This window comes from Colobus angolensis, unplaced genomic scaffold (genome assembly GCF_000951035.1).
Source record: "Colobus angolensis palliatus isolate OR3802 unplaced genomic scaffold, Cang.pa_1.0 Scaffold109, whole genome shotgun sequence".
NCBI classification, from domain to species: Eukaryota; Metazoa; Chordata; class Mammalia; order Primates; family Cercopithecidae; genus Colobus; species Colobus angolensis.
The window spans coordinates 415,060-425,879 of NW_012111919.1; the positions used below are offsets into that span (position 1 = coordinate 415,060).

Below are 10,820 nucleotides of genomic sequence, written 5' to 3' on the forward strand. Positions count from 1 at the left end.
GACAGAGCAAGACTCCGTCTCAAAAAAAAAAAAAAAACAAAAAAAACTTTCTAAGAGCCTCGTACACATCAGGCATCATGCTGGGCATTTTATATATTATGTGATTTTATCCTCGCAATAATTCTGTAGCCAGGCAGAATTGGCTCCATTTGACAGATGAAGAAATCGAGGCAGATTGTGTTAAGCGCTGTACCCTAAGGTGACATGCAGCTAATTAAATGGCAGATTTGAATCCAGGTCTGTCTGACTCTAAAGCCCTTTACGTTATATGCTCTTTACATTATAAGGCCTTATCCACCCTATATTGGAGTTGGCCCCAATTCCAATATGTGTTCCAGATCCGACCTCCCTGAGGACAACACTCTGGATCTTGGGTCACAGTTGTGGCTGAGGCATCCCCTTAATTCCAAGGTGGGCTCCACGGGTGAGACTTTCAGGCTCTGGGGCAGTCCGCGGGAGGAGATATTTTTGGACAACAAAGACACCACCAAATCACAGGCTGGTGGGCAGGGCAGAGGAGGCGCCCCACCCCCTTGCCCCCCACTGGCCTGTCAGTTTGGCTCAGCCATGTGGACTCCCAGCTTCTGAGCTATGGGAATAGAGTCTGCACAACGCAGGGTCCCGAAGAGCTCTCATGGATTCTGGTTCTTTGGCAGGTTCGCTGGGTATGGGGCACTGAGTGTCCTCCCCAGCCAGGGCAGAGCTGGCGGCAAGCCTGGGGCACTTCTTGCTGCTATAGCCCAGGCAGCCCCTCCTCTGGGCCTGGGTGGAGAGGTTAATTTGGGGAATGGACACAAGGAGGGAGGACTGAAGAGGCAGAGCGTCAGGAATGCCCAGCCAGAGCAGTTCAGACATCGAGGACAGAAGCTGCCAGGAGAAGCTGGCTCCGAGGAAGATTTATTCGGTGTGAGGCTCTGCAGGGAGAGACGTATGGGGAACACAGGACACAGGCAGAGTCCTCCCCATAGCCTGCATCTGTCCCCTGAGCAGGGCTGGATGGAGGGGAGAAGGTGATGCAGCCACAATGGCAGCCTCCATGGTGTGCGGGGAGCCAGCACCTCCTACCGCACCGGCTCTCACACGATGCCATCAAAGCCCTGCAGGCCACACTTCTTGCCGGCTACCTGGCATCCGAATCTCAGTGCTTCCTGCACGCTCCTCCCTGGAGGAGGGACAACTAACTAGGTCATCCAGGTGTTTGGGGCAGGGACAGGTCCCAGTCCTTTTCCCCTCCTGCTGCCATACTCACCCTGGGAGAGGCTGAAGATGACGGAGGCATTGAAGGTGTCTCCAGCCCCCAGGGTATCCACCACACGGGGTGGCGGGAAAGCATCCGAGTGGATCAGTTTGCCATCAGGGCCCAGGGCGTCGGCGCCCTCCTCAGCCCAGGCACAGACAAGCACAGCCCTGCAAGACAGCTTCACTCAGCTGGGTGTTAGCCCACCCCATCCCCCCAGCCATGCCCCCAACCCCAGGGCGGACTCCTGGAGTCCAGGCTCATCCCGTACCCCCTAGAGCCCCTTCCTGGCTTCCCCGGCTCACCCTTTCCTCACACGACCATACAAGCCTCTCAGGGCTTCCTCTGCTGACTGGAACCCCAAGTGCTTGGCCACATCTTTGCTGACAAACACCTGTGGGCAGTGGAAGAGAAGCTGGTGGTCACTTCTAACTCTTCACTCGCCAACAGCAGCCTGGCATTGCCCCCATTACAACACAACTCCCCTAACACGTCCATCTAGATCCCCAACATAGCATCTCACTGTCCCGTGGGAATGTGGTTTTCTTTTTTCTTTATTTTTTGTAAAGACAGGGTCTCCCTGCGTTGTCGAGGCTGGTCTCGAACTCCTAGCCCCAAACGATCTTCCTGCCTCAGCCTTCCAAATTTCTGGGATTACAGGTGTGAGTCACTGCACCCGGCCAGAAACACATTTTTGTTGATGCTTATATATAATAGAATACCTAAAGTGTGAAACAAAAGCCCTGATCCGTTTGTTCTTGGATCAATGGATTGAAAAACACAGAAAGCCTTGAGCGCCACCTTGGGGTGGAATCTACCACCGCCATGCTGGCTCCCCAGAGCAGTTTCGCTGGGTTTTCCCACAACTGTGTCCTGTAGGTATGGTTTCTTCATCTGGAAAGCAAAGGGGCTCCCTCAACCCTACCTACACTTTAGAATCTTCAGAGGAAGTTTTGGTAAGAACAACAAAAAAAAAACACCGAAGCCTTAACTCTACCCATGCCAATCAACACCAAGATGGTGGGGGCTCAGGCACTGCAATCCTTCTGCCTCAGCCTCCTGAGTAGCTGGGACTATAGGTACACACCACCCTGCCAGGAATTTTTTTTTTTTCTTTTTTTTGTATAGAGACAGGGTTTGCAATCTTGAACTCCTGGGCTGAAGTGATCCTCCTGCATTGGCCTCCCAAGGTGCTGGGATTACAGGTATGAGCCACTGCTCCTGGCTCATTTCTTTATTTTCATAGAGACAGGGGTCTCACTATGTTGCCCAGGCTTGGACTCCTGGCATCAAGCAATCCTGGCATCAAGCAATCCTCCTACTTCAGCTTCCCAAAGCGCTGGGATTACAAGTGTGAGCCACTGCATCTGGCCTGCATTCATCTTTTTTAATATGCAGCCAAGGTTGAGGACCTTGGCTGGATGGTCTCCAACCAACTTCTGCTATGATGCTAGACTTATCTCCCAAATTCCATTTCCATCCAGCCTTTTCAAAAAGAGACTCATGTAAGTCTCCTCCCCACCCTCCCCTCACCCCTAGCAGCCCCCACAACCTGCCAGACACCCCTGAGTTGGAAGAAACCTCAGAGAACAGCTGTGTGTCCTCATTCTGCAGAGGAAAAGACTGGGGAGCCCCAGAGAGGAGCTGCTTCCACACAGGCTTGCCCTGTGGCTGTCCAGGCCCTACCCAAGCCCTCTGGGTATTCTTATACCTATGCACCCACCTGGGGTGGAGACATTCTACTCCTTGGTCACTGCTGCGGCCTGCACTTGGAGTCCCAGGCTAGGGGTCTACCTCTTTGCTTTAACCCCCATCCCCCATCTTCCAACACCACCAAACCAGGAACCACTATTCCAATTGTGGTAGGCAGGATTAAAGGACTCTGGCTCCCTTTAAGAACCGAATTAGCCAGAAGTGGCAAAGAGAGGCTGAATGGGGCACCCACCACATCTCCGTAGCCAAACAGCTGAAAGAGCTCCTCTCGTGGCTTCTCCACCTCCACGGACACCCGGATCTTCTGCTCTGGAGGCTGCCTGGTGTTGTGCGTGTCTATCCGCTGCAGCATCTTCACCTGCTCCGATGCATTCCGGCCCTGGGGCAGGACAGGGCAGCTCAGGACCGCTGGGCACTGCCTGGTCAATCTGGCTCATTCTTCCTGCCCTGCTGAAACTCTGGGTGCAGAGGGAGAGGGCCTCGGGGAGGCTGGGTTAGAACCCCATCCTAAATTACATAATTCAGAGCTGTCGTGGACCTTGAAGATCTATCAACCAGCTACTCCATTCCACAGATGAGAAGACTAAAGAATAAAAGAGACTGTGAAAGACCTACCGTAGGTTAAATGATGGAGCTAGAACTCAGCACTTCTCAGGATTTCCTCCCACCCAGACTCCAAAACCTCTCTTGGAGTAAAGGCTCTAGTTCTCTTTATTTGGGAGCTGAGTTAGGCCCTGTCCTTCCTGCTTCCCCAGAGGTAATGGGTCAGGCCCTAAGCAGTCAGACGTCCGCCAGAGGCAGAGTTGGAGGCAGTGGGGCAGCCCGTAGCACAGAAAGCACAGGACTTTGCCTGGAGCCAGCTGTGCCTGTGTTCTGCTGTGTGACCTTGAATAAGTCACCTAATCTTTCTGGGCCTTAGTTTCCTCACCTGCAGACATAAGGAAAGATGGAGAGGGAATGAGGGGGTTGGATTCATTTATCTCTAAGGTACTTCATGGTTCAAAGAAACCAAGGAGGCAGAACATGTGGAGGAGGCTGGCGGGTTGAGCCCCTCAAAAGACAGGTAAGGCAGGGCTTGCCTCAATGTGGATCCACTTGAACTGGGTCAGATCAACCTTCTCAAAGTCCGTAGCAGACACATCTGGTAGGCTCCTAGGTCACAGGATGGAAAGGACAGAGAAGAAGGAGCATGATGGGGTCAGCCAGGGCCAGGATCTCTAACTGGCAGTTGTGGACCCTGTGCCTGCACTGCCAGCAGCAGGGCAGGAAGCTGGATCCACAGCACAGGATTCTCAGGCTCAGCTCCAGCGTGGTCACTGTTACAGTGTGCTGGGGTGCCCCTTCCTGAGTTTGAGGTTATGATTAAATTATCTCAGGGTAAACTGAACAGCAATACGTGTCAAGTGGCCAGGTCTATGTGCCTTGGAGACTGCATCTCCCAGAATGCACCAAGAGCGCCAAGCCTACACTTCCCAGAATCCCTTGCAGCAGCATGCGGCTCCCACGGGCAGAGCCCTGGGCAACTATAAAGCCCACGACCCTGTGCCTGGGCTTCCTGGTCCCCCCTGACTTCTGGCGCTCCAGCGTTGAGGTTTACCTATGGCACCCCTGTCCTGAGATTAGTAGCTCCTTGTTGCAACCCTGAGGACAAAGTAGTTAGCACTAGAGAAAGACTTTGTGTTTGGCTGGTTTAGGAAAGGAGACCCCCAATAGGGGTCTGCTCCTGGGCCAGGGACCTCAGCTCAGCCAATGTCCTCGCTCCATGTTCTGTACCCGAGTCCTTCCTCTTAACTATAGCTGTGTGATCTGCCCGGCCCTTTTGGAGGCTGCTTCCTCACTGATAAATGGGACCGAAACCCCCCAGCCTCCCTGCAGGCTGCTGTAGCTGCAAGTAACGTGTGTGAATGTGCCTGGACTGAGGCCAGTGGGCAATAAACATTTCTCCTCGGAGCTCCTTTCTTGTAAATAGCTATGTTGTGTCCTTGATCAGGGTTACTACAGACTGTTGCTTAACAAGCATTTGACTAGGATTGCCCAGTGTGAAGGTCACCTGTAGCACATATGCCTGCCTACTCACTCACTGCACATATGGAGCCCAGGGATGGCTGCCCCCTCCTCCAGGTCCAGCAGTCAGGCTGGGCAGTAGGGACAGCCTGAACCTCAGGGCTGCTGGGCTTGGGCCCTCTCAGCCGTAACAGTACCTGGCACATACTAGGTTCTCAGAAAACTAAACCTCTAAAATCCTGCAGGAGGGAGTCTGCGAGGGATAAGTGTCTAGGCCCATGGGGCCTCTCTTGAGTGGCCTGGGACCCAGAAGGGAGGGATAGCCCCTTCCCCCAGGTCAGCACCATGTTAGACGACCCCAATCTGCTGACCCAGTGTTCCCTTTCCCCTCCTTCAGCAATGGCTGTGAATGGTGTGTGGCGTGTGTGGCCTGGCTTCATCATACCGAAACCTTTGGGGGGCTCATCTCTTTTACACACCCAAACCCCAGCTCCATGGTGCCACGCTGCAGGCTGGCAACTCTGGGGCTGACCCTGGAAATCCCAGTGGGCCCCCCCCCAGCCCTTCTTAAGAAGGGTTGACTCCCATCTCCCACCCTTCTGTCCTGAGAACGGTTTCCCCGCACCCACACCCAAGCTGCCGATCAGCTGTTTAATAATTATGGAGGAATCACGTCATAAATTACATTTTATGTAGGCCTGCCTGCCCTTCTGTGGTGTTGACCAAGGCCAAGTCACCAGGCGCAGCAAAGCCCATCCCTTCCCACCTCACTTTTCCCCTAATTGAAAGCAATTAGGAAATCACTGGACATTTTGGCAGGGGAGCAATTTCTGGTACACAGAAGCCACAGAGAGGGCAGTTGGGATGCCCACGGTGGCGACTAAGGGAACTGATTGAGCCAGCTGATTGGGGGGTTATAGCGGGGCGAGGCCAGGGGGCCTTACGTGTCATGGAGCACAATGGTACGGTTGCCATTGGAGTTGTTGATGATGCAGCAGGAGCTGGGGGTGTCCCCCTTGCTCTGCCAGGCCACCTGAGACACGTCCACACCCCGCCGCCTGAAGTCGGCCACCAGGAAGCTTAGGGTGGAGGCCGGGCCAGGAAAAGGGCAAGGAGACACAGATTAGAGCCTGCAAGTGGCCTTGACCTCCAAAAGGAGTGGAGAGAGGGTGCTGGAGCACACGAGCCTCTAAGAGAAGAAGAGTCCTGTTCTGGGGGTTTTGGTGATGGCGGCGGCAGCTGGCAAGGCACAGACAGTTGTACAAACCTGTCGTAGTATAGGATGGTGCGGCTACCACTGGCCTCGTTGATGATGACCGTGGCGATGGGGACGGAGCCCGTGGTCTGAAAGACCGTGTAGCGTAGGTCCACAGAATAGCGGCGGAGGTCATCCAGGACAAAACTGCCAGGGCGGAGTAACCCGAAGGGGGTGCGGTTCGACAAGGGTTTTGGGGACTGGAGGGTAGCTGGCAGGGCCACTAGGGACCCTGAAAGGCAGGGGTGCAAGCAAAGGGGCTGGGAGAGAACTAGGAATCATATTCTTGCCACAGGTAGTGCAACAGGGCAAGAGATGCAGGAGTGCAGAGCCTGGAGTTCAGAGAGAGAAACACTAAGGGCCATCCTTCTAGGTCTTGGCTGAAGCATGCTCCAATCCTGACTGTTTTTCAGTCCAACTCAAGCTGGAAAGGATTTGCTCCTGTTCATAAAGCTAGACAGGACCCTAGAACCTGTACCCTGTTTGAACCAAGCAGGTGGGGGCACCGTGGCTTGTTTCCTGCAATGCCCAAGCAGGATTAATAATTAATCTCCAAGGCAATACTTTGCCCCCAGCTGTCCTCCACAAGCTCATCCATGGCGCTGTCCTCTCTGAGTCCCTCCCAGTCCTAATGCTGTGATTCCTCTCACTCTCTGCCTGCCTCCAGGAGGCCCAGCCTGGAAGTGGTGCTGCCTTGGTGAGCCAGCTCACTGCGCTGTCCTCCTGCAGTCAGGTGAATCCTCCTGGGCAATTAGCTGGCTCCCCGTGCCTGATGCCATTCAGTGTGGGCCTGGTCCAGGACTCTCTCTCAGAATGCCCTCCATGCAGAGTGAGCCCAGGGTCAAGGACAAGGAGGTCAGCCCCAGCCCTTCCAGCCCTCTCTGGACATGCACTGTTCTGTGCTCAAGAACTGGCAATTATGCCCAGCAGTGCAGCCACCATCCTGGCCAGAGCCCGCTTTCAGCAACACCAAAGCTGGATAATACAGATTTGCATGAAGATACCAAGTCAGGGCATCATCCCTTCACTTACAACTCCTTTAAATAGTAGCTTTCCCAAAGCATTGGAAATATGGTTTGGTTTGCCAGATAACTTTTGCACCCCAGTGCCTGGGACATGGTAGGTGCTCTCTAAATGTTTGTCAAGACATGGGGAGAATTCTGAATAGCCCACCCATCGGCATGATTGCTGTGTAAAGGAGAGTCGACCACCCTAAGCCAGAGCCACAGTCCTGCCTCCAGCTCAGAGGAAAGGAGCTATTAAAGAGGTTTAGGGCCGGGTGCGGTGGCTCAAGCCTGTAATCCCAGCACTTTGGGAGGCCGAGATGGGCCGATCACGAGGTCAGGAGATCGAGACCATCCTGGCTAACACGGTGAAACCCTGTCTCTACTAAAAATACAAAAAATTAGCCAGGCGAGGTGGCGGGCGCCTGTGGTCCCAGCTACTCGGGAGGCTGAGGCAGGAGAATGGCGTGAACCCGGGAGGCGGAGGTTGCAGTGAGCTGAGATCCAGCCACTGCACTCCAGCCTGGGCGACAGAGCAAGACTCCGTCTCAAAAATAAATAAATTAAATAAATAAATAAATAAATAAATAAATAAATAAATAAATAAATAAATAAAAATAAAGAGGTTTAATGAGTCACCAGCCCTTGGCTCTGAGCCGTCCTGTCCCATCTCACAGGGCAGATTCTCTCCTTCTATTCTCTTCCTGCCAGTTCATCAAGGCAGGGAGTTTGGCTGTAGCTCAGGTGGGTGGACTCTGCCAGCAGCCCCTTTCAAACCAGAGATCAAAGGGCTGCCCTTCACAGGCCAGCAACCTGGCAGCCTGCCCCGGTGCCCACAGTGTGCAAAGTGTGGCCTCACCTCCTGATAAGTGCTTGCTGAGTTGGCAGCGCCAGGGGTCAAAGGGTTCTCAGGTCCCTGCAGCAGCCAACATGGAGGGCGTGCATGAGCCACTTAGGGCTGTAGCCCTGACAGCTGGGGAGCTGGAAGGTGTGGGTTCTGAGCCCAGCTTTAGCATGTGGTTTCAGGGTGTCCTTGAACAGGGTACTCTCACTGCTTCAGTGAACAACAGGGACATGAGCACCAGCCCTGCCCCTCAACTGGGACAGAAACTATGGGCCTGGACCTGGGGGCCGTGGATGGTGGCCATTCCTGAGGGAGGATGGGTACTGCGTGTCCCTAACTGTCTTCTGCCTCAAGCACAGCCAAGATAAGGGACTTAAGATAAGGCAAAGGAAAATCCACCGCAGAGTCTGCAGGAAGCAAGGAAGGAGAAGGGAAGAGGCTGAAGCAGGCTCCAGGAAGTGTCCAGGAAACGAGCTGTGGCAAGGAAAGCTTCACAGGGGCAGCATCAGCCCTCGAACCACAGAGAGGCCGCGCCAAGGCAGGGCTGGGAGTCTGGTGCTCCACTGTGCCTCCTCCCCGCATTTCTGCCAGACACAACCCATTTCTAATCCCCCACCCACCCAGGGTGGACATATCCTTCTTCTCCCCTCCCGATGCAGGCAGGCCTTCCCCAGTGGACTCTCCCTCCTGGACTTACTCAGCAACATGGCCAGGGGCCATTGAGCCCATGAAGGCACAGGGGGCTCCGAGCAGGGAGAGAACGGTGCAGGAGTTGGACGCGTTGCCTCCGCGTTGCCATCTCTGGGACAAGCACCTGCAAAGCACAGGGAGGGTCCCTGCAGCCTCAGCAGGCTGGTCCCAAACACAGTCCCCTGTATAAGGGCCTAGAGAATGTGACAGCTGGGGACTCTTCTCAGAAATCATCTAGGCCGCCATCTCACTTTGTACCTGGGGCAGCCGAGGCTGGCCAAGGGAAGAAGCTTGGCTGAGAGTGGTGTCTACCTCCCCAGCCGAGGCTAAATTCAAGCTCACTGCAGTTCCTTTCGATAATTCCATCTATTCCTAGGGTATCAGGAAACCACTCACTTGGGTCCATCACTATTTGAGAGCCCCACTAACTCCAGGTCATCTCCTCCTCACCTTTTACCCCAGTCAGAGCTGCTCTGGAGGCTGCACCTTTGGCCTCCTCCTTGAGTACTGGAGCAACTCCAAGGACCTTGGGGACTAAGTGCCTCTTCCCAAAGGTATCACATTTACATCTACCCCTGTCATAGGAGTGTCTACTTCAACAGAAACTGCAGAGCTATAAAATCAAATGAGTAAGACAGGACAGCAAACCTGGACGTTGGTCATTTAAGAAGTGGCAGCAGGGAGCACTTCTCCATCTTTACTAAAAACCGATCAAAAGGAAACTAACAAGACACACGTGAAGGGCTACATTGTCATCAGCAGCAAAAATGATAACTTTCACATACAGGGTCAAAGCACTGATCATCTCACAGTGTCACTGGAGCCCAAATGAGAAGTCATTGATGAATGTTATTACCTTTGAGGTAAGAATGGTGTTGTTATTTCTATTGTGCCAGATCCAATAATAATAATAATTGTGGCAGTTTACAATAAAAGGAACAGTACCAAAGAACCACTAATTAAGAGAAAAAACTGAACCAGAATTTTTAGGCCAAAGCATATTTGTACACAAAACTTCAGTTTTGGGAAAAGGGGAGCATGATGTCATTAGAAAAAAATTAGAGTAGGCCAGGCGCAGTGGCTCATGCCTATAATCCCAGCACTTTGGGAGGCCAAAGCAGGAGGATCACTTGAGCCCAGAAGTCCAAGACCAGCCTGGGCAACAAAGGGAGATTTTGTCTCTTAAAAAAAAATGTAAAAATTAACTGGGTATGGTGGTGCATACTCAGGAGGCTGAAGTTGGTGGAGCGTATAGCCCGGGAGGTTTAGGCTGTAGTGAGCCATGATACTGCACTCCAGCCTGGGTGGCAGAGTAAGATCCTGTCTCAAAAACAACAATAACAACAATGACAAAGGATAGTAATTTTTTTTTTTTTTTTTTTTTTTGAGACAGAGTCACTCTGTCACCCAGGCTGGAGTGCAATGGCATGATCATGGTTCACTGCAGCCTCAACCTCCCCTGCTCAACTGATCCCTCCACCTCAGCCTCCTGAGTAGCTGGGATTATAGGTGTACATCACCATGCCCCGCTAATTAAAAAAAATTTTTTTTGTAGAGATGGAATCTCCTTATGCTGCCCAGGCTGGTCCTGAACTACTTGGCTCAAGCGATCCTCCTGCCTTGGCCTCCCAAAGTGCTGGGATTATAGGTATGAGCCACTGCACCCAGCTGGTCAAAGATTTTCAAGCTGGCTGGGCGTGGTGGCTCACAACTGTAATCCCAGCACTTTGGGAGGCTGAGGCGGGAGGATCACGAGGTCAGGAGTTCAAGGCCAGCCTGGCCAAGATGGTGAAACCCTGTCTGTATTAAAAATACAAAAATGAGCCAGATGCGGTGGCAGGTGCCTGTAATCCCAGCTACTCGGGAGGCTGAGGCAGGAGAATCGCTTGAACCCAGAGGGTGGAGGTTGTAGTGAGTCGAGATCATGCCACTGCACTCCAGCCTGGGCAACAGAGTAAGACTCTGTCTAAAAAAAAAAAGAAAAGAAAAGAAAAGACTTTCGGGCCGGGCGCGGTGGCTCAAGCCTGTAATCCCAGCACTTTGGGAGGCCGAGACGGGTGGATCACGAGGTCA

At 53.1% G+C, this 10,820-nt stretch overlaps 1 protein-coding gene across 3 annotated transcripts in view; it reads right to left on the reverse strand.

The window, feature by feature from the left end:
* Window positions 1–73: 73 nt before the first annotated feature.
* Window positions 74–10,820, reverse strand: part of KHK (ketohexokinase (fructokinase)) — a 15,027-nt gene continuing 4,280 nt past the window's right edge. Inside the window, exons 2-9 of one of the 3 annotated variants that reach the window (XM_011949993.1) lie at window positions 8,755–8,871; window positions 6,222–6,356; window positions 5,899–6,033; window positions 4,030–4,102; window positions 3,183–3,329; window positions 1,543–1,631; window positions 1,250–1,407; window positions 882–1,162 (exon numbers count right to left, since the gene is read on the reverse strand). In XM_011949993.1, the coding sequence (XP_011805383.1) occupies window positions 1,077–1,162; window positions 1,250–1,407; window positions 1,543–1,631; window positions 3,183–3,329; window positions 4,030–4,102; window positions 5,899–6,033; window positions 6,222–6,356; window positions 8,755–8,871 (940 nt within the window). In that variant the 3' untranslated portion in view covers window positions 882–1,076. Of the gene's footprint in view, window positions 1,163–1,249; window positions 1,408–1,542; window positions 1,632–3,182; window positions 3,330–4,029; window positions 4,103–5,898; window positions 6,034–6,221; window positions 6,357–8,754; window positions 8,872–10,820 lie in introns of all 3 variants that reach the window. The other 2 variants (XM_011950001.1, XM_011949997.1) reach the window with 2 other exon arrangements.